The sequence below is a fragment of the Westerdykella ornata genome (genome assembly GCF_010094085.1).
Source record: "Westerdykella ornata strain CBS 379.55 unplaced genomic scaffold EI97scaffold_25, whole genome shotgun sequence".
Taxonomy (NCBI): domain Eukaryota; kingdom Fungi; phylum Ascomycota; class Dothideomycetes; order Pleosporales; family Sporormiaceae; genus Westerdykella; species Westerdykella ornata.
This window is the reverse complement of record NW_022986875.1, coordinates 81,879-105,502: the sequence shown is the minus strand read 5'-3', so window position 1 is coordinate 105,502 and position 23,624 is coordinate 81,879. Positions and strand designations below refer to the sequence as shown.

The window sequence follows — 23,624 nt, the reverse complement described above, 5'->3', positions numbered from 1 at the left end:
ACCTCCTGCCCGCTACGGTATGGTGTAGGAGGGTCACAGCTCGACGCCACATTCACTGGGCAGCCTCGCAGTGCCCCATGCTTTCGACCGTGGCGGGGACAAGCGAGATCGAGTTTACCCTCCGCCGTGGCGGCGCCTCCTCCCCTGGGCACCAAACGGCGGTTCCAACCAGAAGGAGAAAGTTGGTGAAAGGCTTCGCCTACTCCTACTTTACAACCACAGGAAAGGTGCTGCTGTCGGACATTGGCTCGGCGCGGCTACAGATGATAACAACAGACGATTTCATAGATGCACCGGACCGTCTTTGGGGTGCGCCTCTGCTCTGCCGTGCCTCTCCTCGCCGCATTATTTCCGTTTGTTTAACCAGATGAAAGATTGATGCTGTGGCGGCGCAACCCTAATGCCGACTGGCTAGGCGGGAAATGCTTGATGCAACAAGCAGTATCTTAGCCTCGCGCCCCCTTCGCTTAATAACCTGCTTCGGTGCCCGCGGAGTACTTGTATCGTCCCTAGCCTAAAGAAGAAGGTCGAAGGGAAATCCCCGCGATAATCGGCGTTGGCTGGTGGTACAAAAGTAGGTGGAACAGGCAGGTGAGAGCGCTGTGGGAGCGCTCGTCCATGTTGGATATGCAACCCACAGCACCCAATCACTACACGACGCGACTTCTCGCTGCGTCTGATCCTTCGACCCACGGTCCAAGCACCTGGGAGAAGAGTTACCATACGGTAGTAAGCCGCCAGAGTCCGGCAGTTCGGTCATCGATTGGGCGATAGCGATAGCCGGCATCCCATGACCCCAGTAACCCGCGGCAGGTCCTCGAATGACGGGCATGTGGTGTCTCCACCGTCCTCGCGCTTCCATCGGAGTCGTCTCCCAATTGGACATGTGGCCCGACACCTTCAAACGAGGTCCAGCGATGCGCGTCAACGAATGTGAAATGATGTTGGACTTGGATCTCAGTGTAGTCGCCGTCCGACCATGTTGAACGCTGCCATCGCAGCTCGAGCTCGGGCCCCGGACTGGATTGGTTGAAACTGGCTGGTATGACTTATATGTGGTACAGTATATATATATCTACATGGTGTGTTGTTCCACAGCGGGTGTAGCCACAAACTACACGTGTGAGCAGCACAGGTTGCATGGGCTACCACCTCACTGGAGCTGGGCCGGGACTCACCTCCTCCGCAGGTCTCCTTAGATTATGCCCACCGATCCTTCTTCTTCAGCGGCCCTTCCCAGTCTTTGATGTGATCCGAGATAACCTTCGCCGCCTGATCAGCAGTAAAATTGCGCCCGATAGCTTCAACAAAGTCGCCCTCGGGGTCTACATATCACGTCAGTCTTCCCGCCAGAATTATGATGCCGCAGGATCCGAACACCTACCCATGAGATAAAAGTAAATGCTGTGGTCAACGAGATAATCTTGCCCCGGCTTGACATTGGGCGGCGTCGAGAAATACACCCGATAAGCCTTGCAGACATCCTTGATCTTCTCGTAAGGTCCTGTCAAGCCAATGATATCCGGATGGAACTCCTTCAGATACTCCTTGAGAACCTCCGGTGTGTCGCGTGCAGGATCGCAAGTGATCATGATCGGGAGGAGGACGCGGCCGCACTTCTCCACCACTTTGTCGTACATCAGCGCCATCTTGTCAAGCTCGTCGGGGCAAATGTCCGGGCAGTGCGAGAATCCAAAGTACACCTGGACGACCTGTCGTCAGCACCTTGTCCCTAGCTCGCTTGAATACTGCATGAAAGACGAGATACTCTAGGCAGAGGGAACGTACCAAGGCATACTTGCCCATCATATCGTCACTTGTAAACCGGTTGCCATTGTGATCGATCAGGTCGAATGGTCCTCCAACCTTGGGCTTGCCAATGCCTTTTGTCTGCTCTGCTATCCTTTTTCTTGCCATGCGCTCCTTCTCGTATGTGAAATAGGCGTATAACGCACCGGCGGTAGCAATGAAGAGGACAGCGGCTGTGAGGTTGAATGGCTAGAGAGGCATCAATGTCAGCACATGTCCCAACTAGTATAAAGAGATTCCCGCAAGAACACAGGGAAGACAGAAATGTCGAGAAAAACATACTCCGCCCTTGTTCCGCGCCTTGACCTGCTGGATCGTCTTAAGCTTCTGCCGTGGTGTTGAGCTTGAGAAAGGCCGACTCTGCCCACGCAAGCCATTTGCCAAGTTTTGCACCTGCTGTGTTCCCCTCTGACTGCCGGACAAACGTGCTGATTCTTGTCTCCAAATGGTTCTTGACGACCGCTGTAGGTTCGAATGGTGGAAGGACGTAAATGTTCGGCAGGGTGGACTTCGGAGGGGAAGGCGCATCGCTGCAGCCGGTCGGAGGCTCCTCATCGCCGCTGCAACGCAATTGCACGAGGTGGCCATTGCATCCGCCCCAGGTGAGAAGAATGACACGTAGAGGTGGGCGGTCGGCGGGATTGATGAGTTGAGAGAGTTTCGGAACTTGCGATGGGCTTTGCGCACAGGCCACATGTGCTCAAGATGATGCTGAATCAGGAAATATCGACCTCAGGTCGTACGTGACCAGACTATAGAGACTTCAACACTGCCTTAGGATCAAGGTATAAAAGATCCCGAGATATGTCGCCGTGAGAGATACTCTGAAGAGAACATACTGCTTGGATCAATACACTCGGAGCGCGAAATCGATGGGAGGTTTTGCATTTGATATCAATTGCAAAGAGCTTAGATATATACACCAATGTCTCGGAGCGCTCAATGGAAGTACATAGGTAATGTACGTTCCATCAAGTATGCAGACCAATGAAATGTATGATCAAGCCGTTGCGCATGCTCTAGCATTTCTCTTTACGCTCCAGCCGCATATTTACTCTTAGCCCTCAATCTCTCACCGAACGTCCAAAGCATAAACGGCGCCGGCACACCCAGCCCAATGGCAATGAATCCCAGTAGGCTATTTCCCCACCCAAAATCCAGAGCAGCAAACATCGCTGGTGCGAATAAAGGGAAGCCGAAACCCGCCAGGGATCGCAGCACTGTCGCTGCCGCAATGGCAGATGCAGCATATCGGGTATATGCATCGACCAGGTACGTTTGTATACACTGGAATGAGACAATGGAGCCGGCGCAGAATAAGCAAGCGCCTATATTGGGCATAATCCAGTGGATTTTCGCCTGCGCGCTCCAACCGTACCAGAACAGACCGGTAGGAACAAGTAGGGATGCTGGGATCATGATGGGGACGCGGAATTCGGGGTTTCCAACGTCATTGTTGCGTTTCTTAAGGCGACGGTACAAGGCGTCATTCAGGGGTGCCGTGATTTGCGTACCCAGGAAGAAACCCAAGCCCATGGAGATGAAGTTGAGAGACCCAATGCCAACGGATTGGCCGTACCCTTCCGTCCACAGCAGAGGGAAGGTGCTGAGCATGAGGTACATGAGGCCATACAAATATGCCATGTAACATGCAAGGACGATAATGATCGGTTGAGTTCCCAGAAGCCGAAAGGGGCGCTGCAATGCTGTCTTCAAAACTCGAAATATCGTCTTGTCTGGACTGTCGTATTCGGTATGAAGCTCCGTGTTTCCCGTCTCCCTCTTCAGCTTATCGCGCTTCCATGCCAGAAGCTTGGGGGCATAGGTCTCTTGGAGGAAGAAGAACCCGAAGACTTGAACACAGAAAGTGAAGATGGTAGTGGCCCAGAAACACCAACGCCACGTCGTATGCTGTGCTATGAAACCACCGGCGATAGGTCCGATCGCTGGACCTAGAAGAGGCGCCAAGGTGTAGATGCTGAGAGCTCTCCCTCTCTGCTCGGCATAGAAGCAGTCACTGAGAACGCCCTGATCATGTGTCAGCAAGTACAAGAAACGGATTTTATAGCAGTGTAACTTACACCACCGATTGCAAGGGGGGCGCTGCCACCAAGGCCGCTGAAGAAACGGAACACCACTAGCTGCACCTTGTTTTGAGCGAAACCACATCCGAGATTCCAGGCAAGGTAGAACAGATTTGATAGCTGCAGCACAATGACACGCCCATAGATCTCTGACAGCGGACCCAAAAATAGTGGACCAATAGCATAGGCCAGCACGAAGATGGACAACGTGAGTTGAGCTTCAACCTTCTGCGTAATGTTGAATTCCTCGCTGATAGAGTACAAGGCAGGCGAAATCATGGACGAGGAAACCGGCGAGACGAAGGTGAACGAGGAGATGATGAACGTAGCGGCCCACTTCCTTTTCATGGACCAGTTCTTTGGATTCGCAGGGTCATCTGGGCCGTCCCATGTCACCAGGTTCGGATTCCTGTTTGATTGCGAACTTCTGCTTTTCTCCAACTTTGCAGGCTTCTCTTCGACATCCTCCTCATACGGTATTCCACCCTTGATCCCTTCGATCGTGGTTCCATGGAGGTCCCTTCCGGATTCCTCAATCTCCACTTTTTCCACCTCTTCCTCCGACTTCCCTTCGGCGTCTTCTACCTCCTCCTGTGTATGCTCGCTCTCGCTATTCTCCGATGAATCAACATCGTCCGGCCTGCATCGCGGATTCTGCTCTGCAATGCGGTCGTCGTCATGGTCATAATATACCGAGCCATCGTCCGGGAACTGGCTGGAGGCGACGCGGTTCAAGCCAGGCGCACGCGTGCTGCCGGGTCGACTGGGCCGTGAGCGTGGTCGAGACCGTGACCGTATCCGGTTCGATTTTATCGAAGTTCCAGTTCGTGTGCGTCGTAAATCAACCATCTTCCTTCATACAGGGCCTCCAAGACGAAGCGGGTGTGCGGAGAATGAATCAAGTTCCATCCACGCACTCGAGAAGAACCCCAGACAGCACCCCTCACCCACACTTCCCTGCGAGGTATCGGCATCATACAGGTTACATTGTTCGGATATAAGAAGACCTTGAGGAAATATCCGTTGACCTCGGGATGGTCGGGGGCAGGTTCGGTTATGGCGGCACGTCTTTACTGTCTTGGGAGAAGCGTGAGGTACAATGACGTTCAGACTGGTAGCTGAGTCAGCATCTTCTCTAAATACATCACCGCACACCACTGCTTTACTTTGTTCGCCTTGAGGAATGACGGATACTGATATATGAGGCCAGCGAGGTATCTAGAGGGCGTGTCAGTATACGAAGGCTGGTGGCTCAGTATTACCTCCCTTGTCGTGGGAGGAGAGAAACAGCAAGCAGGAGGGAAAGATATGCTCAACCACACAGCATTATAGCATCTCTTGCTGTCTCTCACTAGTCTTTACTGCCCCATTCCATATCCTCCTCCTTCCAAGCGTTCAATTTCCTCCGCCTCGATATTTCTTCCTCAGCCAATCCCTGTTCCACGCTCTACGACTTGGTTCTCTCCAATCCTCTCCAATTCACCAAGCCCCCCGTTGAGCTGGTCTCCATACCGAATTGATGCGTAATACTGCCCTTGCGCTTCTATTGTCGCTTCTCGTTGTTCCTTGTCCACGTCTCGGCGCTATCTTTCACTTCGCAATTGAGTTATAAGACCAGTACACTACCAGACAAAGGACCGCCATATGTCGGTCCCCTCAGTGAGATTTGAGGCTACCCCGCGATACACACCTCTGGCCGTATCCGCTATCCGGTATCCGGTTCCAGTCCCCCCGGGAGGCACACATATGTCGAGTACCGGATGTAGGGATTCAGGTCAAAGCGTGTAGAAGCACGAGGTGCCTTCTGCTACCTAGGTATGTGCGAAGCGTTCCCTTCCCATTCCTGCCCTTCTTCGTGCGCTTGGAGCGGTTTTCCAGGATTCCATGATATGCGGTTGCCCGAAGTGTTCAAAGGTCTCTACGATTTCCTCATTCGGCACGGTGGAGTAAAGTAAACAACTCGACGTCCCCTGGGCACCTTCCCTCTACACATGTTTTCACGATATAAAGACGTCACCTTGTCCCGCGTCACCCTCTCTCTTACATCCTTTTCAAGAGTGCGGCATCGACACTTCTCACTCCAACCCTCTCCTCGACTACAAGGCATCGCCCCGTCGTCTGACTGGCCTTGCTGGACACAGGAGCATTGCCCTTCTACACTCACTCTTTCCTGCACGGCGTTTGCCACTCTGCCGTCTGCCATCAAAGCACTTCACATTGACAATTACGGAAGCACTGAGCCCGGCCTCTTCGAGATGGGTTTTAGAACCACAAGTTAGTTCCTTACAACTTCAGCTTGGCGCAATACATGCTAACCATAGCTCCTTCTAGAGATCGATTTCGAGTCCTTTGCTGCGAGATGGCCAGACCCCGACCCCGCATATGCCAACTACGAGCCTGATCCGGACCGTGTCCCGCTTCCAGGCAAGCTCAAGGACCCTCGTCTCTCCAAACACACGAGAGAGGCATTGAAACAGGAGTGGCTCGCGCATAATCCATACGTGAAAAGGGATCCTCGCACGCCCACGAAGCCCAAATACAGCCAGGACCTGGTTGGAGACACTCCAGAGACACGAGCTCCTGCCAATGTGGATACGGGGTCCGAATCATGCAAGCGGGAGGACAACCATGTGATCTCCGACCGTAACATTGTCGCCGTGGACCTGAGCAAAGGATGGCCCGCCCCAACAGTGAGGGAATATGGCCCGCCAATGAGCGTACCTTCCCCAGCCAGCAACAACGGTTTCTTTCAACGATCTCCAGCTTCGAACGGTGACAACTCCTCTACGGAATTGCTCAGAAAGTCCCCATCGCCAAGCCTTAGTATCTCCTCCATCGAAGTGCTGAGAGGCTCTCCATCTCCAAAGAGCCAGGTTTCTTACGCGGGGAGGCTAGATGAGAAACTGAACGAGGTATGACCTCAACACTTTTTGACATGATTTGCCGATTAACAAACTGTGACAAGATTTCCATGACGAGGACGCACGCCTTCGAACGCTTCCGAGCTTCTCAGGAGGTGATTGGCTGGCAACAGCAGGTTCCTTCCTCAGTCAAAGTCACGATATCCGAGCTGATGACGATGAATAATGGGGAATTCCGAGAATTGCATGACAATGTCAAAGCTACGTATGAACAATTCAGACTACAGCGGGATGAACGAGACTTTCGGGAGTGGTATGCCAACTGGCAACATGAGCAGCAGGACAAGGGCGCCGCTACTCCCGCTATCCCAGCCAATGGTCACACGGTTCGCGATGATATCACTCGACATGGCGCTGTCGGGCAGGATGAGGATTGGAGCGACGAGCAGGACGGATATGGAAGTGAAGGGGGCGTGGTCCTCAATGGCAGAAGCGGATGGAACTGGTAAATCGAGTCTGGCTTTCCTCAAACAACTGGTTCCAAGCCCCTACTTTTGTCAAATTCTGTCGCTGAGGGAGGGGCTGACGGGTAAGTAAAGATTGCATCGTGCGGAGAGGGATGTCAAGTCGTGGTGAGAAAAGCTAAGTGAAGTTGCACAGATTCGGCTTCAGCCAGCGGTTTGGTTTGAGATTCTGCGCTCTACAGGGGATGAACTTATGAGGATGGAAAGACTTGGGCTCGGTACACATTCGCGTATCGCTGATGAGAGGGCTTGAGTAGGTGGACAGTGTGGGGAATCGTTATGGCAGTCATGGCATCGAAAATCACACCACCGATTCGACTTTCTTACGTTTTTTGAACAATAGGCTAATAATATATGCGCGTGTTCTCAATCGAATGTTCCAATGCGACTTTTCAAATGTGAATTTCAGATTTCAGATTCACGGATAGCCTGTCCCTCGTCAGTGGCCAACGTTCCTTTCACCGTGCAATATGTCTCTTGTCCAACTGAAGTTTCCAGAAGAGGCAGCTGCCCCAAGGAGAGGAAACCAACTTGGGAAGCAGTTGCTACGTGCATCGCCATTCTCGGAGCTCAAAGCTCGCCGCACCTCCGCTTCACCCACACTGCTTCACCTCATCCTCGTCAGCCATCTCGTCGTACAAAACCCTCATTATATTCTGATTTTCGCGTGGATGCTTCGCCCGCGGAGATAACACAGCCAGTTCTAGAGAGCATTCACTAATTTGCATTCCGTATGCCTGCGGTGGAGCCTTGACGGTTGTCGCTTGTCAACAAGCCCATTCACGCACACGTAAACGAAACCGAAGACTACCCCCAAACGATTCTACCAGCTTCCCTACGAGAGAACCCGCGAACTATTCCACACAGAAACCCACCAAGGATCCGGAAAACGACTCCAGAAGCAAAGTGAGTCGCCGCCCACACACGATATCGCAGCCTCAGTCTCATACAGATAACTGGCGTCGCTCCCTGAAGCCATGGTTGACGGCCCAGAAAACATGCGTCAGGAGCCTTACCCTGACGAGGATGATTTATATTCCGTGGACCTCAAGCCGTCTGCAGAGTATGACATACAGGCTTCAGTGTCGGAAACGCTGAGGAAACTTCACGAGAATACGAGCCGCACCTTCGAAGAATTCCGGACAGCCAGACTGAAGCGAGAGGCCGAAATCGGGACATATCAAGGAATAGATCCTCGTTGGAATGCGCTTCGTCCCGTCGTTCCACTATGTTTTCGGGCACCTAGCTCCACTCTCTATTATTTCCGATCCGACACCATCGATAGCATGTCACCATTCGAGAAGGCGTACCGTGAGCTCGAAAGCTTTGCGATCAACTATAATTATCCAACCGTGGGTGACCTCATGATTGAATCGAGTATACGGCCGATTATCGCACGTCTAATGGGCCCGTCTCTCGTCGAGTTGGCTTCAGAGCTCATCCTGGTAAGTAACATATCCACGTCCTTGCTTGTTGCTTTTCATGCTCTCGTGTTTCTGCCTGGTCTAACAACACCCGTTGCTTGCTAGATGACGAGGGCTCAAAGTTTGTACGACCCTGATCGCCCTGACTCACTCGTAACACACCCTTTATATTTTGGCCGCTTGCCATACAACCGGCTTCAGATGTACGAGCCCATCCCCGAACTCAGGCACTGGAGGTCGACGGAGCGCCAAAACCCGCAAAGGCTACGGCCACTCCTACCAAAACCGCCTGCTAAGAACTTGTATACCGGTGACAACAGGCGCAAGCCAATGAGCAACTACATCGACCGTGTGCTGTCCACTTTACCGGAAGAGATACCAGAGGGGACCGCGGATTCCGAAATGGGAGATGCCGAAGGCGAGAGAGATCCAGGATATGAGCAAGATGATGAAGGGGAATCAGATGCGGGAAGCGACGAGACTGTCCGTCCTGCGCCTGCGAATATCAAAGGTGGTGGGGACGACACGGAAATGCCGGATTTGCGGCCATGATGGGCTACAAAGAAGGGGGATCATGTCAAAGGAAAGACGTGATGGCGCGTATCGACGAGAGCTTGGGACGACGTTGGACTCGCGCGTTTACAGAGAAAGGAGTTCCGGATGGCGGATCGATTGGATACCATTTCACCAGAAACCAGCGAGGAGATCCACTCACCAGATTGTCCTTACAGTCTTTATTGGCCGCCATGATCTAGGCTTGTCAGGTTGGTTGGAGCATAGGTTTGGCATTGGTGCTAGAAGTATTGCACGGTCTAATCCATTCTGCTAGGGTTACTAGCCACACCAGATGCTTAAGTAGCCTTTGGTAGCGTCTGTCAAAGACGTTGAACGCTGCATTTGTTTTTATTCCTCAGGAACAATTCCAACGTAGATAATAAAGAATCTCTTTGCAAGTATGAGTGCGTGTTCGAGGTCCAGAATATGAACCGGGATGATTTGAATGTAATGTAAAAGCTAGCTGTATTGAGATTAGCGCAGTACCTCGTCTACTTATCACTCGGGCTCATAACAAACCCTCATCGACACTCCTCATCCAGAGATGTCTAACTCATGGGGCCCTCAGATGGCCGTGCATGGATTACTCTCTCAACGTCTTAATTCCAGTCTTGTTGGCGCCTTGGATTCCCTGATGACCGCATCCTTTGGTTTTGGAAAATCGTAGCCGGCCGTGGCCCACAAAATGCAATCAGGACGGTTTTCGCCGCCGACAGAACATCTAAAACCAACCAAGGTGCCTCAGGGAAGAAAGATTTCGCTATTCGGCAGTATCTCATTATGGAGAAGGTCAGCCGGGTCCGTGAGCCCAGTGATGTGGATATCGAATTCAGTGGACGAGTACCGCCGGAGCCTTGCTAATCTGAGCGGATTCCGCACTGTTTAGCACTGCGGAGCGGATATTTTGTCAATAACTATCCCATCCCGACGTTCTATGTCACTATCTCTCGTCGAATTCGGTTCAAATTCATTGCGTTTGGCCATGGACCTCAAAAAGATAGACACTGTGGCTGTGAGAGTCCATCACTGGGGCTGTGCACCAAGCCACTGCTGAACATGCACTTCCTATGATAAGTGACATCCAAGCCACGCGGTGTCACTGAAACACTTCACTTCTACCATCAAGAATAGAGCCACATACTGAAAGAGATATTATCATGGCACAGAGCGATCGGTATCCCTACTTCTCATACGAAAAGGAGATCGGTTCCGACCATCTGCGACTGCTCAAGAGGGATTTCAGCACCGACAGCAACGACCTCTACTTCACACTTACTACATTCCATCGGCTCACAATTCCAAAGTACACAGCGCTGTCATACACATGGGGAACCGCCGAAACAAGCGAATTGATCTACCTCAATGGCCGACGATTCCATATCACCAAGAACCTCTGGAGTTGCCTCTACTTCATCACTCAAAGGGCTTCTGTACGGAAGCAGTACATCTGGTGCGACGCCATCTGCATCAAATCAACTTGATCTTCGCGAGCGCAACGCACAAGTTCTAGGAATGGACGGGACGTACCGGGATGCGTCGTACGTGTCAGTCTGGCTGGGTCTACCTCCGCCTGTGTCTCGGTACTCCCGTGGTTACAAGAGCAGGACATCCGACGATGATGATACCTTTGACTGGACGTCCCCAATGGCAGAGCTCATCAGACACTCATATTGGTCCCGAGCATGGATCATCCAGGAGTACCTTCTGGCCAACGAAGTCCAGATCTGGTGCGGTCCAAACTGCATCGGATGGGAGGATTTCCAGCAGGAACTCTACCTCTCAAAAAACCCGAAAAAGGAGTCCTCTCGCGCATTCATCCTCGGGAGCCAGCGAATCTCGTACATCCGTCCATCTCCGGTGCTGGGCCTTGAGTCACGAAGGCTAGCCCTCTACATGTTACTGGAAGCACACTACCTGGCTGAGTGCAAGGACCCGCGCGATAAAGTCTTCAGCCTGCTGGGTTTGATCTGGGAATACGAGCGAGAACGTCTCGGCAGCGTGTTTCCCGATTACACGCTGGGTAACCATTTGGTGGCCCTTCTAACGCTTGCACATACAAGATATCACTGGCAGATAGCTCTTCTGAGGATGGACAAGGTCTTCAAGGCGCTGGGTGTGCGCTCCAAGGCACAGAGGCAGTTGTTGTTACGGCAAGCGGAGGAGCTTGCGGAGTGGCTGGAGGGTCCAGGAATAGGAGACGAGGGTGTGCCTTTCTATCCGAGCGGGTTCAAGCCGGAGGCCGCGAGGATCATGGCTCGTGATAGTTCGAATGAGTCGAAGAAAAAAGTGCGGAGATGGATTGTGCTGGTCCCCGCCGGTGTGATGGTAGGCTTGGTGGTAGTGGTAGGCATCGTGCTTTTGCTGAATTGGCATGTGTGAGGGTCCTGGACTGCTGACGCAGAGGACTTCGCGCTTCAAGCAGAACAACTAAGGAAACACTGACATCCATCCTGGGAGACGGGCCTCGAGATGAGGTGTCCTGGGAGACAGCGGTTCCGAAGTTTCCCTGCCCTCCGTTCTAGGAACCTCACAGCCTGGGCATCTTGGGGAACTGAAGAATCGTTATACCCGCGCTGTCGGCTGCGCTCAGGAATCCAGAGTCACCTCGCCCGTGGGAAGCCACAAGCGGACAATTCGATTATTGCATTTCTCTGCGTTGGGCTTGAGCTTGAGAGCCATAAGACCATCACCCGTTAGATGGACATACCCGTTATATGGACATTCCACATTTCTCATTAACCCCATAATCGTCACCGGATTACCACTCGATCCTCCTTCGAAAGACCGCGCATTCATTATATTACATTATACACCATTCGTTGATACGTCGTCACACCCGACAGAACTCGGACATCTCAACAACCCCAAAAAACCAACGCTTAAATAACACGACCTTTGACCTGCTTGAAATCCTTGACCTTGATATCCCTCCACATCATGACGGCCGGGATCGCCAGGATCAGAATCGCCGTGCCCCCGATATTCATATACTTCTGCGCATCCGAGTAGGCGCGCTCAATCGCAATTCTCGTCGGCGTCCCCTTCGCGTACGACATCTGCACCGTCAACTGCGCATAGATATCCTGCAACGCGCCCTGGCTCTCCGGAGGCAGGTACTCCGCCAGGCGCTTGGGGAAGACACCGGTCCAGACGGCGGTCGCAATGGACGACCCGATGCCGCCTCCGATGGACGAGAACATGCCCTCGAGGGCGAGCACGACGGCAACGTACTGGTGGTCCGTGGCAGCCATGACGGCGATCTGCTCCGTGATGACGCAGGCGCCGCCGGCGAAGGCGATGAAGATCTGCGTCATGACAATGTATCCGATGTTGACGTCCGGCTGGCGGAAGTGGATGAGGAGGCCGACGCCGAGGATGGTGACGGGCACGCCGAAGTAGAGCGCGATCCACTTGAAGCGGCCGGTCCAGCGGATGGCGATGCCGACGATGAAGGAGAAGAAGCACGAGCCGATGGAGTAGATGTTGAGAATGTACGTGGCCTCCGTCACGCTCACGCCGTTGACGACCTGCAGGAAGGAGAAGAAGTACGAGTGCCAGATGTACCAGCTGACGAAGAGGACGGCGGAGAGGATACAGGCGCCGATGACGGTGCGGTCGAGAAGGAGGGAATAGGGGATGAAGGTCTTGGCGGCGTAGTATTTCTCGAACAGGGCGAAGGCGATGAGCATGAGGCCGCCGATGATGAAGAAGGAGATGACGAGGGGGGATTTCCATTGGCCCTCTTGGTACGAGTAGAGGTTGAAGGGGAGGAGGAAGAAGACGAGGCCGCCCATGACGAGGAAGAGGCCGCCGACGTCAAACTCGATGGCGTAGTATTTGACGGATTCCATGAAGGTGCGGTTGCTCTTGGTGGGCACGATGATGCCTCGCTTGACGGCCTTCTTGTAGTTGAGCTGGAAGAGGAAGTACAGCGGGAGAGTGATGGCCACGGTGATGATGGCGAAGGCACCGAAACACCAGCGCCAGCCGGGCCCGTTGAGGAAGGCCGTGGCCAGGGGTCCCGCGATCCAGACAGTGGCGATATAGGGAGAGCTTATGTAGGCGTACATGAAGCCTCTGTTCTTGAGCGAGGAAGTGTCGGCCACGAAGATGCCCAGAGTGTAGGAGAGGCCATTATAGCTGCACGGATAAGCTCAGCTGTTGTTCGGAAATCACGAAGCGCGGATGAGGGATCTCATACCCGACCCAGTAGAAGATCTGAGCAGCAGCATAGACTTGCACGTCGTTGCATGCTGCCATCATGATCAAGCCGAGGACCATGAAGGCCACCATGAGCATGAAACCCTGGGGACGTCCAAAGATATCGAGGACTTTTGCAAGCGGAAGCTTCAGCACACCCCCGATGATGCTGGACATGGTGCTGGTGTAGCCAGTCAACGAGTGCTGGTAGAAGTCGCTCGTGACATAGGCCGTCAAAGAGCCCGTCGCGCCCTGCTGCATGGAGTCGACGAACATGATGAGCCAGATCCTACGGTATCAGGTTAGTGGGACTGGATCCAGGTGACGACCATTCAGTGCAGCCTTACAAGATGTAGGCGATGATAAGGTCCCTTTTCGACCACACCGTGGTAGTGGCCTCAATCTTCTTGACACCATCCTGCGCGTTGGGCGTGAACTCCTCACTGTCGTTGTCAAGCGCACGCGGCTGGCTGGCATTGGCCTCCTTATCAAAAGAAGCATCGGCCTTCTCGTCACGCTGCTCCTGGTCGACGACAGGCACCTCGGCCTGCGCCGCCGTGGCTCTCCATGGCATCCTCATGATGGGGGGATGGGGGGTTGTGGGAGGTCACTCGACAAGGAAGGAGTGAATGTGAAGGGGGAGAGGGGAGCAGGTGAAAAGGAAACCCAGAACAACGGGTGCCGGGACCTACATATATAGCCCTGCGCGCGGCTACCGACGTGTGCAAAGGCGGGAAGATCCTGATGCCAAGAAGGACTCTAGCTTTGCGCAAAAAAATGAATCGCAGAGCTCAACAGAAGCTATTATCGATTGGTTCCCTTCAGCTCTAGACACGGTCTGGTGGTACGACCAGACGACTGCGAGCGGGGCCTACCGGACTCCATGGCGCCGTCAATAGGGTGTTCTGTTGCGAGGTTGGAGGCCCGCATGCTGCACGCCGCATGGGTTGGTGGTGAGCAAGTTGAGCCACCATGCGTCGACGACGAGGATGGCACGGGTGGTGAATGCCGGAAAGGGCATGAGGTGAAAATTTTATCAATCTGATAAGATTTTACCGACGTCGGATCAATCCTGTGCGCTGCTCCGATTGGCTACGTTCCAGCCTTGCCCCCACAACCTATGTTCAATTAGAGTTATCTGATCCGCCGTGGTGCGGGTCGTGAGTGGTCGCGCTTGGAGAAGCCTTTGCCAGAAGTATCAACTGAGGTTCTTTTCACCTGCCGGAGTTCATGGCTACCGTTCTCCTCCTCGCTCCTCGGCACCTGTACTGGCGGTCTGGAAATACCTGAGAGCCGATTGAATCCCGAAAACCAGACCTATACTACAACCTATGTCTACTTTGCACGAAAGTTCCTATGGAATGCAGTCTCGTCTAGGGTTTCCAGGACCGCCAAGGAAAAGGGAAAATTGGTCGCGCCCGTAGCCGGGAGCTGAAAAGCCACATGCTGATGCCCCGAAATAACGGCCCATGACGGTCTTTGTTGGAGTCGAAACCCTCAAGGTCCGATCACGGAGAGGCTTGTTGATACGCACCCTTGACGCCTGCTTCGATTTTCATGGAGGAACCCGTTAGGTAAGCGTGGGGATCTAAGTACATACTGTGTACTATGCCTGTTCAGACCAACTCCACATCAGATGAATACCCCTCTCGTGTTCATCATCAGCTCGTCATGGATGTGGATGCTGTGGGGATTCATTCGTCGATTTCTTGCTCCACAAATGCATCCACATCTCTTTATGCACTCACGCGACTTTTCCTGGTAAGGAATTCCTCGGAAGGTTGCGTGGAGCCAGCGTTCATAGCATTGGTCCGCATCTTCCCGAACTAGCCGACTGCGCTACATACTATTATTGACCCTTATCCGGTCCTCTGGGAGCGGCTACTTGTCGGCAAGTTTCCTGGCTGGTAGTATCATGGGTTGACAAAAAACGTTCACACATAGAGGAAGAATTCGTTTAAATTTGCGCCCACGCACCATCAGCGCAAGGATACCGAGCGTTCACCTGTCGATGGGAGCACAAAAGCGGAAGGGTAAGGATCAGTCCGTTGGAATTGGAGTCTTCAACGCGCTGCTCACGGGTGACCTAGGAAGCCCACCTTGTTGAGCAAAGCCCGCCTTAGCACGTGTTCCCCGTTCGCTGGGCGCGATGGCTCTGCGACCCACTTTCGACCTGCATCATACCGCTTGCGCAGGACATCTAAGCAGATTCGACTCCCGTTACTGGAAGACCTTCCGTCAATGGGAGATGATGTGCGGAATACATTCATCCGTCATTATCGTAATCTCAAAATTCATCAGTGATGAACATCATGCATTATACGGGAGCCAACAGTTGTATCGTCAAAGGAGGACAATCTTCATCACTGGCTGAATAACGTACTCAGTTGTTACTAAGATTACCGCGCAGAATGAGCATCACCCATTCCTTCACCTCCTGCAGACAGATATGTGAGATGCGGGGAGAGTCGCACGAGAAACCTCTGTGCTTAGCTCATGAGCAGAAAACGAAGCAATCTGGCATACGGAGCTGCGTTTGATGTTACTGGTCGCGGGAAGACCTCATCCGATCGGTCAAGACATCCCCAACCATTCAGCAATGCCCGTGGAAGCGGTATCCCGCCCAAGATGGTGTCGGCCCCCTGCAGTAGCAGGATAATATCAGTGGTATGTATTCGTTTGTATAACAGAGCTAAGCAGCCCCATTATATTTTCTCATTCCTCTAGTCGTATCTCATATATCGTTACCGCATGTAGCCAGGTGCCTCTCCCCTTCTTCCACTGTCCACTTGATATCTTGCCTTGGGATCAGCCCTCGACTAGAGATCATGGACGCATTAACAGGGCTTTTAGGAATGATCTCCTGGCCCCTGGTGGCGAGGATGGACAGGACGTGGGCAGCGGCCTAAGTCTCCGGTTAGTATTATGGAATCAACGTTTAGCTGCCTAGTAAACTACTCACCTTCGCGTTGATAGTGAGAGTCTTTGGGTTAGGATTGTCGTACGTATCACAAGCCTGGTGGTAGCACGGGTCCTGCTCAACTCCAGTCCCTGTATGCAGACCACCGACCGGTTTTCCAATGTTGATAAAGCTCTGGTAGTCACTTCCACCCGTGAACCTGGCGGCCGTTACATTCACTCCCTTCTTGGTCATCTCCTCAACAAAGAGCTTCTCAATGACATCCGATCCAGCTGGTCCAGAGAGGTTGAAGGAGCTGCCGTCTCCGTCAAAGACACCGAAATAACCCCTACCCACCATGTCAAAGTTCAGATAGGCCAGGATGTTGTTGGCTGCGGTCGCGTTCAGATTCTGCGTGTAGTACTTCGATCCCAGGAGGCCATTCTCCTCTGCTCCCCACCAAGCAAAACGGACCTTGTTCCTCACTTTAAACTTCTCAAGTGCGTTCTTAACCTCCAGAATTAGTGTGGTTCCAGAACCATCGTCGTTGATGCCAGGACCCGCTTGGACGCTATCGAGATGGGCACCGAGCATGATGATGTTGGTAGGATCGCCGTCCTTCGTCTCAGTAAACACGTTCTGCGTAATCCTCGTCTCGACAACCTGGGTCTGTTGGAAATATGCCTGGATTGCTTCTCCCCCCTCAATCCGCGCTCTCAAAGCCTCGCCGTCTGCTTTGTTGATGAAACCTCCTGGAACGTACTCCTTGGGATTGGGTGCTGAGAGACTACCAGCAGTCACAGGGGTGGTAAGGTCGGTGTAAATGATGACGGCTGCAGCACCAGCAGCTGCCGCGGGCTTAAGACGACCGGCAAGCGTTGTACCATCTGGGCAGCTTCCTCGCTGGACCAGCACAATCTTGTCTTTGACATCCAAGCCATTGTAGGCTTCCTTGGTACAGCCCTCCGGACCAAAAACTCCGAGGACAAGGGGAGCTGTCAGACCTTCCTTTGACGTCGAAGGAGAATATGTGAGGCCAATGACATAGTAGGAAGTCTCATTTACTCGGAAGGTGATCGACTCTACCTGCGCAAAGAGCGCCGGGAAGTCCTGCGTATAAGTGATGAAGTTCTCCGAGTTCTTCGTCCGGGAGAGGATGTAATCCACCGATGCTTTGTAACCCGGAAGACCAAATGCGCGATTACCTCCGTTGGCCGTTGCGACTTCTTGAAGCTTTTTGAGATTGTACATCAACCTAGGTCAAGTCAGTACATGCCTTGATCTGCTGCATCCTACGATCATCTTAACTCACCCCTTCTCGGTGACCAATGCTTGAAGCGGCTTGGATTGAACCAAAGGCTTGAACCGATCGCCATATGTTGTACTAGGCACAGCTCCCGCAAGCGACTGCGCAACGCCAGCCAGCAAAACTCCAGCGTACAGCTTCATCCTGACGAGATAGCTCTAGGAAACAAAATTCCAAAAACACCCGCACGACCTCAACCTTCCAGGGCACCCCTCATCTTTATACCTCCCCCGCAACCTGGATAAAGAGACCCATGAATTGTGCATCCTCATTCGCCACTCCTATAACGCAATCCCGTGTTTTATCGCACCCTTTGCAATGGTCCTCGGTGATACAGCATGGAGGAGGTACCCAGAAAACGCAGGTCGGAGTTGGGGCCATCCTGGTCGCCAAGGAGCCGTTCACTTTAATCACCTTGACACCTTCCGGATAAAGTGAATGCACGTGATAAGGATTCTCTTGGCGAGATCGCCGTTTGGACGGGGAACGATGTGGCTGCCTTTTGTAGGGGAGGTCGCCGTTAGCCTATGCGGATTGGAGGTGCTCTAGGGGATGGTCTTTTTCGCGTGCGATCCCTGGATATAACTTCAAGTTCGCAGGGAAGGCGAAGTCTGTGCGGCGATTTTATGTAGACTCGTAAACGGGAAACACCTGGCTCGGCCCGGGAAAAGGGAAATCATTTATGATGCGTTTCCTCGTATTCAGTAGATAAGTAATCGTCTGAGGTTATAGGACAAAGGTTGCATTTTTCGAGGCCGCCAATAGCAGATGGCTTGTGGCGTTGCTCTATGTTCTCCGGTGTCGCTATGAAACTAGATTAAGAGCGCTGGGAACTACAGTAGGGCCGATCCCCGGATAACTTTCAATGCACGTCACAAACGCTAATCTTGCTATCCCCGCTATACAAATGTCTCAGTCATGTAGAAAAACCACTTCACGCCGACCACCGCAAGCAGTATTTGTAGAAGACAACAACTTCGGAGAGTGCATTGTTCCCGGCGAGTGGTTCGACTTAGAGGAATAATTACAAGCTGGTCTGGATAATAATGCTAGTGACTACTGAGCCACGGAGACAAAAGACTCTGAATGCAGGTTTATCAGAAGAGCGATGGAGGCGTGGGGTAGTCTGCTCCAGAGACAATGGCCAATCCTGTCGTCAAGAATAGGAAAGCTGCTGTGTATGAATATAAGAATAGACCTAGGTAGCAGAGCACGCCGGCATTCTATCCTTGAGTAGTCTACAAGCTTGCAAACAACCCTGTTTCTTCATCTTGAGGGTATTTCAAGTAAAATGTATCCCACAAATGAGCTCATTCGCTACATCGAGCCGCCAATGTTTGATGGGACCCTCACCCTCGCGTCAAGGCCTCAACAGCACAGGCATCCTAGGTATGGACTCGTACTCTTTCCACAAGATCTATATGATCTGGATATAAAATGCAAGGCTTTCCACAAATGCGTCGTCCAGCAGGCTCGGAGACAAATGCCATCCATGGACCGCAGATGTCAGCAGAGTCATTCATATGTGTTTCAACAACACCTGGGCGCGGATATACCCATTCGACATCAAATGAATCTTGGAAAGTGTATATAGTAGTCAGAGACCGCCTTGAACCTGAGGGAGTCGGTGGACAATTGGAACAGAAGAGCAACCAAAGTCAGCAGAACGTTCCTCCAGTCGTCTAGGTTAATATATCGATTAAGCACGCCCGTACAGCTCTTAGGCAGCTCGCTCAGATCAAATTGATGAAGCGAATAGATATATGTTGCAAGTGCCTTTGTCGATCCAAGTTTATTACAGCATCGCGCAGTTCGCATCTTGAGGTTATTCCGACAACTTTAGCCTTGTACATGGCCTCAGACGGAAAGTCTACGCAAGGTTTCAGGCTCCGTGTCCATCTAGAACAGCGCATATGACGGTCAGCTTCTGAGAGTTACACCATTCTGACGAGAGTTAACAGTGAAATACCATCGACTTACCCCTCTCGTAGAACGAGGGGCAGTCACAAGGGTTACAATGGAGAAAATCGGCACGTATCATTTACAGTTTCCGCTTTTATTGGGACTGGCAGCTGGGGTCGTTGACATGGAGGGTAACTATATGCCATTGAGGCGTTCCACCGAGGTATATGTAAGACCGCAGTCGTATCATTGACTCCTTCTCAAATGCTAGAGAGAGCAAACCGGAGAGAAAAAGTTTTAGTTATAAGTTCCATCAAACCCGCGCCATGGACCCAGCCGTATCCCATTTTGCCGCCCTTGGACAAGCCACCACTTCCACGCTTAAATAGTCGTCTCGTAAGGAATGGGTGTAATGGTCTCGGGAATGTTGTCCTTCAGGCTGACGATCCGGGCTTCCCTTGGTGCCGCCGGTAGACGCTTGAGGTTCTGGGGAACACCCTCCTCCTTGGCCTTCTTCGCCTTTGCGTAGTTCTCCTTGACGCGCTTAAGGAAGTCTTCACGGGAGCGGGACAGACGGACGTGCTCGATGCGGACGTTGATGCGCTTCTCAATGTAGCGGTTGCCGACCTGCTTGTAGCTGCAAGGTTGTCAGATCACAAGAAGTGCAGTTCCTCCAGGTTGACCTACAGGATGACACCGACAGCAGACTTCGTCACGTTGTAGATGACACCAGTCTTGCCGTGGTAGACCTTGTAGGGCATACCCTTCTGCACAGCACCTGTCCCCCAGTCAGAGGAGTTCCAATCTTGTCCATAATTCCGTGCATACCGTTGGCCACAACATCAACGATGTCGCCAACCTTGTACTGTCGCAGGTAGGTAGAGAGGGCGATCTAAAGGCGGATTCGTATCAATTCGACTTTCCGAGCGTCGCTGGTGTACTCACGTAACCCTTCTTCTTGAAGTCCCTCGAGAAACTGCGAACTGGTCAGCCAAACCCTCCAAAATGCGACAATGACCCTCAACTTACGCATAGCGCGTACCGGCGCGGAGACCTGCGGCGTGACCCATGGCGACTGTTTTTTGGGCTGTAAAGTTAGTGGGGTGTTGAAGCTGGCGCGGAGTGTCAACTCAGTTGATTTTCGATGTGTGTCTTGGCTTCGCAAAGGGGCTAAACCATAACCGGCTACGTACGCGAACGCTAGCGCCTCCCACCATTCAATTTCCAAAACCTCCATCGCGAGAACCTCTTCCGAACAACCCACGACCACCGACAATCATGGCGCCCCGTTCCTACTCGAAGACGTACAGCGTCCCCCGTCGTCCTTTCGAGTCCGCTCGTCTGTACGTATATACGGTCCCCTAAGGCCACTGAGCGAGAGCGTGCTCCGCTTACGTCTGGGACATCGATGGTTAATGGGCTGCTAGGGATACTGAGCTGAAGCTCGTTGGCGAATATGGTCTCCGCAACAAGCGCGAGGTCTGGAGGGTCCAGTTGACTCTGTCCAAGATCCGTCGTGCTGCCCGGTAAGTTTTTCTCTGGACGCGCAAGTGATCTTGTTCGCAAGAGGGAATTACTGACCTTTCGCAGTTCGCTGCTCACGCTCGACGAGAAGGACCCCAAGCGCCTCTTCGAGGGTAACGCCCTCATTCGCCGTCTCGTCCGTGTCGGTGTCCTCGACGAGTCCCGCATGAAGCTCGATTACGTGCTGGCTCTCAAGATTGAGGATTTCTTGGAGCGTCGTCTCCAGACCTGCGTCTACAAGCTCGGCCTTGCCAAGTCCATCCACCACGCCCGTGTTCTCATCCGCCAAAGGCACATCCGGTCAGTGTCGCCGTGTAATTGCGAGGAGAATGATTTCGACTGACAGTCTCGGCAGCGTCGGCAAGCAGATCGTCAACGTCCCCTCCTTCGTTGTCCGTCTCGACTCCCAGAAGCACATCGACTTCGCTCTGACCTCGCCGTTCGGTGGTGGCCGCCCTGGCCGTGTCCGAAGGAAGAAGGCTAAGGCCGCCGAGAAGGGTGGTGAGGATGGTGGTGATGAGGAGGAGGAGTAAATCATGCGCCAAGGGACTCAAAATATCATGGAATATTGGGTTAGGTCATGACGGCATGAACGGTTCGGGCAGCCCTCCAGTCTGGGCTTCATCATATCCAACTTCGTGGTGTTCGGTTCGTGGACGGTCTGCATATATCCCGTGTAGCTCCAATCCACCCAAAATTTACACATGACCATGCCCGTTACCCACCTAACTGGCCTGTGCCGCGTCAAATGGTCCAGTGCCGCAACAATAAGAGATGACGATCCAAAGTTCATGTTATCCAAATATCTTGCGTGAATCTATTTCTACCTGTGCTGTCTGCATTAACCACCTGGGCATCCATGTGTGCGTTTTCCAGCTCCTTCGTAGTCCGCGAACCAGACGATTCTTTGCGACGTTGCCTCCTGCAACACATTGCAACCTCTTCAATAGTCCTGGACGGAATCATCCGTATACAACCTCGACACAAGAGCAGGTTTCTTCTTCCCGCCTTCCCCTTCCTTCAGCCTCTGCCTACTCTCCTGCATAATCCACAGACCACTACTCGTCCCCAACCTGGTCGCTCCAGCCTCCAGCATCCTCACCGCATCATCCAGACTCCTAATCCCCCCACTCGCCTTCACCTGCATCTTGTGACTCCTCACGGGACTACCCCCGTTACTCTCCGTCTTGGTAGACAAGTACTCCGCCGCCGCGACCATGAGTTGCACATCCTCGAGCTTGGCGCCGGGGCCGTTGAAGCCCGTAGACGTCTTGATGAAGTCGAAGTTTGCGGCTGCGGCGAGGTGGGCGGCTGCCAGGATTTGGGCGGGGGTGAGCTGCGAGGTTTCGAGGATGAGTTTGAGGGTCGTTGGGGGTGGGCAGAGGGAGCGGAGGGAGGCTAGTTCGGTGTAGATGGCGCTGTAATCCGGTATGGAAATATCTGCTTCGTCAGGAGGGGTGGAAGAGGAAGTGGGTGCGGAGCTCGTGGGCACGGAGTAGGGGCCCGCTGCGGGGATGGTGCCGTCCTGGGGTTTGCTGTTTGCTTCTGTGTTCTTCCAGGTTATGGTGTCGGCGGTGGAGTCGCGTTTATGGCCTTGGGTAGCTGCTTGGGAAGGGACACCTTCTGGGTTGTTGGTGCGCGTGAGGATGGTGTGGTTCAGGACAATGTCGAGTTCGCTGGCGCCAGCAGCGACGGCGGCGCGGGCTTCTTCCAGCTTCAAGAGGGTGTCTTGGGTGCCTTCGTGGAAGCCGACAACGCAGGCTACAATGACAGTAGATCCCTTGAGGTTGCTGATGCAGCGTGGGACGTAGTTGAGGCGGACGCAGACGCTCTGGGAGCAGTTAGAGATATTCCATAAACACAGCAGGATGACAAGAGGACGAAGGAGCAGGAGACACCAGTTGTTCAATGAACTAGCCGTAGTCCTCCTCGAGATCGAAATCACTCACCTTAAACCCCTCCGTCCTTGCCTCGGAGCACAACGCATCAATCTGGCTCTCTGTGGCCTCCAACTTCAACAACGTATGATCGATCGTCCTCGCAAACTCCTCACTCCCAATCTTCGGGACCTCATACCTCTTCCCCTGCTTCCTCTCCAGCTCGACCAACTCGAATACCTTTTTCTGCGTCTCCGCAATCTGCTCGGCCCACTCGCGATTCGTATACCTGCCTGTCATAACTTGTACCTTGCCAAGGGCGGAGGAGCTGAACTGCGGGTTAGAGAGGAGGTATTCGCGTACGAGTTTCTCGGAGGGGTTGAGCGGTGGGAGAGGAGGTGGGAGAGGCGGTGAGCTAGCGCCGGAGGCCTCCGTTGCTGAAGTGGACGAAGCCATCGTGGGGACCTGGGAGATTTTCCAAGGATTGAAGTTTCCGTGGTAACCCGCGGCTTATGCTTCTTCAACTGAAAAGAATGGCGTTCCACTGAAGTTCTAGTTATCGTGGCCTCAATATCTAGAATATGATAGACTTGAGAGTCAGGTTTCTGTGGCACCGCAAGATCACCATGTGTATACGGTCGAATTAAGGTGGGGGAGGG

At 53.0% G+C, this 23,624-nt stretch overlaps 10 protein-coding genes across 10 annotated transcripts; 4 read left to right on the top strand and 6 right to left on the bottom strand.

The window, feature by feature from the left end:
- Positions 1-1,027: 1,027 nt before the first annotated feature.
- EI97DRAFT_435829 (mitochondrial metallochaperone Sco1) lies at positions 1,028-2,469 on the bottom strand. Its single transcript, XM_033798957.1, has 4 exons — positions 2,092-2,469; positions 1,789-1,998; positions 1,385-1,703; positions 1,028-1,325 (listed from the first exon to the last, which is right to left on the bottom strand). The coding sequence occupies exons 1-4, from the start codon at positions 2,395-2,397 to the stop codon at positions 1,201-1,203; spliced, it is 960 nt and encodes a 319-aa protein (XP_033651198.1). The 5' UTR covers positions 2,398-2,469; the 3' UTR covers positions 1,028-1,200.
- A 188-nt stretch (positions 2,470-2,657) lies between these two features.
- EI97DRAFT_503293 (MFS general substrate transporter) lies at positions 2,658-4,999 on the bottom strand. Its single transcript, XM_033802779.1, has 2 exons — positions 3,891-4,999; positions 2,658-3,837 (listed from the first exon to the last, which is right to left on the bottom strand). The coding sequence occupies exons 1-2, from the start codon at positions 4,740-4,742 to the stop codon at positions 2,842-2,844; spliced, it is 1,848 nt and encodes a 615-aa protein (XP_033651197.1). The 5' UTR covers positions 4,743-4,999; the 3' UTR covers positions 2,658-2,841.
- A 1,149-nt stretch (positions 5,000-6,148) lies between these two features.
- EI97DRAFT_460845 (uncharacterized protein) lies at positions 6,149-7,263 on the top strand (the record flags this gene model as incomplete). The annotated part of the gene is made up of 3 exons (XM_033801142.1): positions 6,149-6,167; positions 6,225-6,805; positions 6,859-7,263. The coding sequence occupies 3 exons, from the start codon at positions 6,149-6,151 to the stop codon at positions 7,261-7,263; spliced, it is 1,005 nt and encodes a 334-aa protein (XP_033651196.1).
- Positions 7,264-8,255: 992 nt separating this feature from the next.
- Positions 8,256-9,254, top strand: EI97DRAFT_503291 (uncharacterized protein; the record flags this gene model as incomplete). Its single annotated transcript, XM_033802778.1, has 2 exons — positions 8,256-8,723; positions 8,904-9,254. The coding sequence occupies 2 exons, from the start codon at positions 8,256-8,258 to the stop codon at positions 9,252-9,254; spliced, it is 819 nt and encodes a 272-aa protein (XP_033651195.1).
- A 1,301-nt stretch (positions 9,255-10,555) lies between these two features.
- EI97DRAFT_357066 (uncharacterized protein) lies at positions 10,556-10,726 on the top strand (the record flags this gene model as incomplete). Its single annotated transcript, XM_033794911.1, has 1 exon — positions 10,556-10,726. A coding segment is annotated over one exon (171 nt), but the record flags the coding sequence as incomplete, so codon positions are not given.
- A 1,410-nt stretch (positions 10,727-12,136) lies between these two features.
- EI97DRAFT_444710 (MFS general substrate transporter) lies at positions 12,137-14,037 on the bottom strand (the record flags this gene model as incomplete). The annotated part of the gene is made up of 3 exons (XM_033799917.1): positions 12,137-13,397; positions 13,459-13,746; positions 13,805-14,037. 3 exons carry the CDS (start codon positions 14,035-14,037, stop codon positions 12,137-12,139), a joined length of 1,782 nt encoding a protein of 593 aa, XP_033651193.1.
- Positions 14,038-15,821: 1,784 nt separating this feature from the next.
- On the bottom strand, positions 15,822-18,185 carry EI97DRAFT_423820 (aminopeptidase-like protein Y). Its single transcript, XM_033797124.1, has 3 exons — positions 17,669-18,185; positions 16,420-17,611; positions 15,822-16,362 (listed from the first exon to the last, which is right to left on the bottom strand). The coding sequence occupies exons 1-3, from the start codon at positions 17,803-17,805 to the stop codon at positions 16,192-16,194; spliced, it is 1,500 nt and encodes a 499-aa protein (XP_033651192.1). The 5' UTR covers positions 17,806-18,185; the 3' UTR covers positions 15,822-16,191.
- A 1,661-nt stretch (positions 18,186-19,846) lies between these two features.
- EI97DRAFT_403733 (uncharacterized protein) lies at positions 19,847-20,651 on the bottom strand. Its single transcript, XM_033796512.1, has 5 exons — positions 20,594-20,651; positions 20,510-20,540; positions 20,393-20,456; positions 20,252-20,342; positions 19,847-20,201 (listed from the first exon to the last, which is right to left on the bottom strand). Exons 1-5 carry the CDS (start codon positions 20,632-20,634, stop codon positions 19,946-19,948), a joined length of 483 nt encoding a protein of 160 aa, XP_033651191.1. The 5' UTR covers positions 20,635-20,651; the 3' UTR covers positions 19,847-19,945.
- A 181-nt stretch (positions 20,652-20,832) lies between these two features.
- On the top strand, positions 20,833-21,895 carry EI97DRAFT_435824 (40S ribosomal protein S9). The gene is made up of 4 exons (XM_033798956.1): positions 20,833-20,907; positions 20,992-21,090; positions 21,155-21,388; positions 21,444-21,895. Exons 1-4 carry the CDS (start codon positions 20,843-20,845, stop codon positions 21,619-21,621), a joined length of 576 nt encoding a protein of 191 aa, XP_033651190.1. The 5' UTR covers positions 20,833-20,842; the 3' UTR covers positions 21,622-21,895.
- Positions 21,896-22,043: 148 nt separating this feature from the next.
- On the bottom strand, positions 22,044-23,406 carry EI97DRAFT_357506 (deoxyribose-phosphate aldolase; the record flags this gene model as incomplete). Its single annotated transcript, XM_033794918.1, has 2 exons — positions 22,044-22,919; positions 23,038-23,406. Coding segments are annotated over 2 exons (1,245 nt in total), but the record flags the coding sequence as incomplete, so codon positions are not given.
- Positions 23,407-23,624: the final 218 nt, after the last annotated feature.

Coding starts and splice junctions, on each gene's coding strand:
- EI97DRAFT_423820 (XM_033797124.1), bottom strand. CDS start 17,805: ATGAAGCTGTACGCTGGAGTTTTGCTGGCTGGCGTTGCGCAGTCGCTT. Junction 17,612..17,668: donor GCATTGGTCACCGAGAAGGG/GTGAGTTAAGAT, acceptor GACTTGACCTAG/GTTGATGTACAATCTCAAAA. Junction 16,363..16,419: donor CTCTCACTATCAACGCGAAG/GTGAGTAGTTTA, acceptor CCGGAGACTTAG/GCCGCTGCCCACGTCCTGTC.
- EI97DRAFT_503293 (XM_033802779.1), bottom strand. CDS start 4,742: ATGGTTGATTTACGACGCACACGAACTGGAACTTCGATAAAATCGAAC. Junction 3,838..3,890: donor CCCCCCTTGCAATCGGTGGT/GTAAGTTACACT, acceptor ACACATGATCAG/GGCGTTCTCAGTGACTGCTT.
- EI97DRAFT_403733 (XM_033796512.1), bottom strand. CDS start 20,634: ATGGGTCACGCCGCAGGTCTCCGCGCCGGTACGCGCTATGC. Junction 20,541..20,593: donor CGCGCCGGTACGCGCTATGC/GTAAGTTGAGGG, acceptor ACCAGTTCGCAG/TTTCTCGAGGGACTTCAAGA. Junction 20,202..20,251: donor TCTGCTGTCGGTGTCATCCT/GTAGGTCAACCT, acceptor ACAACCTTGCAG/CTACAAGCAGGTCGGCAACC.
- EI97DRAFT_435824 (XM_033798956.1), top strand. CDS start 20,843: ATGGCGCCCCGTTCCTACTCGAAGACGTACAGCGTCCCCCGTCGTCCT. Junction 20,908..20,991: donor CCTTTCGAGTCCGCTCGTCT/GTACGTATATAC, acceptor ATGGGCTGCTAG/GGATACTGAGCTGAAGCTCG. Junction 21,389..21,443: donor ATCCGCCAAAGGCACATCCG/GTCAGTGTCGCC, acceptor CAGTCTCGGCAG/CGTCGGCAAGCAGATCGTCA.
- EI97DRAFT_435829 (XM_033798957.1), bottom strand. CDS start 2,397: ATGGCCACCTCGTGCAATTGCGTTGCAGCGGCGATGAGGAGCCTCCGA. Junction 1,999..2,091: donor AGGCGCGGAACAAGGGCGGA/GTATGTTTTTCT, acceptor ATGCCTCTCTAG/CCATTCAACCTCACAGCCGC. Junction 1,704..1,788: donor TGATGGGCAAGTATGCCTTG/GTACGTTCCCTC, acceptor CAGGTCGTCCAG/GTGTACTTTGGATTCTCGCA.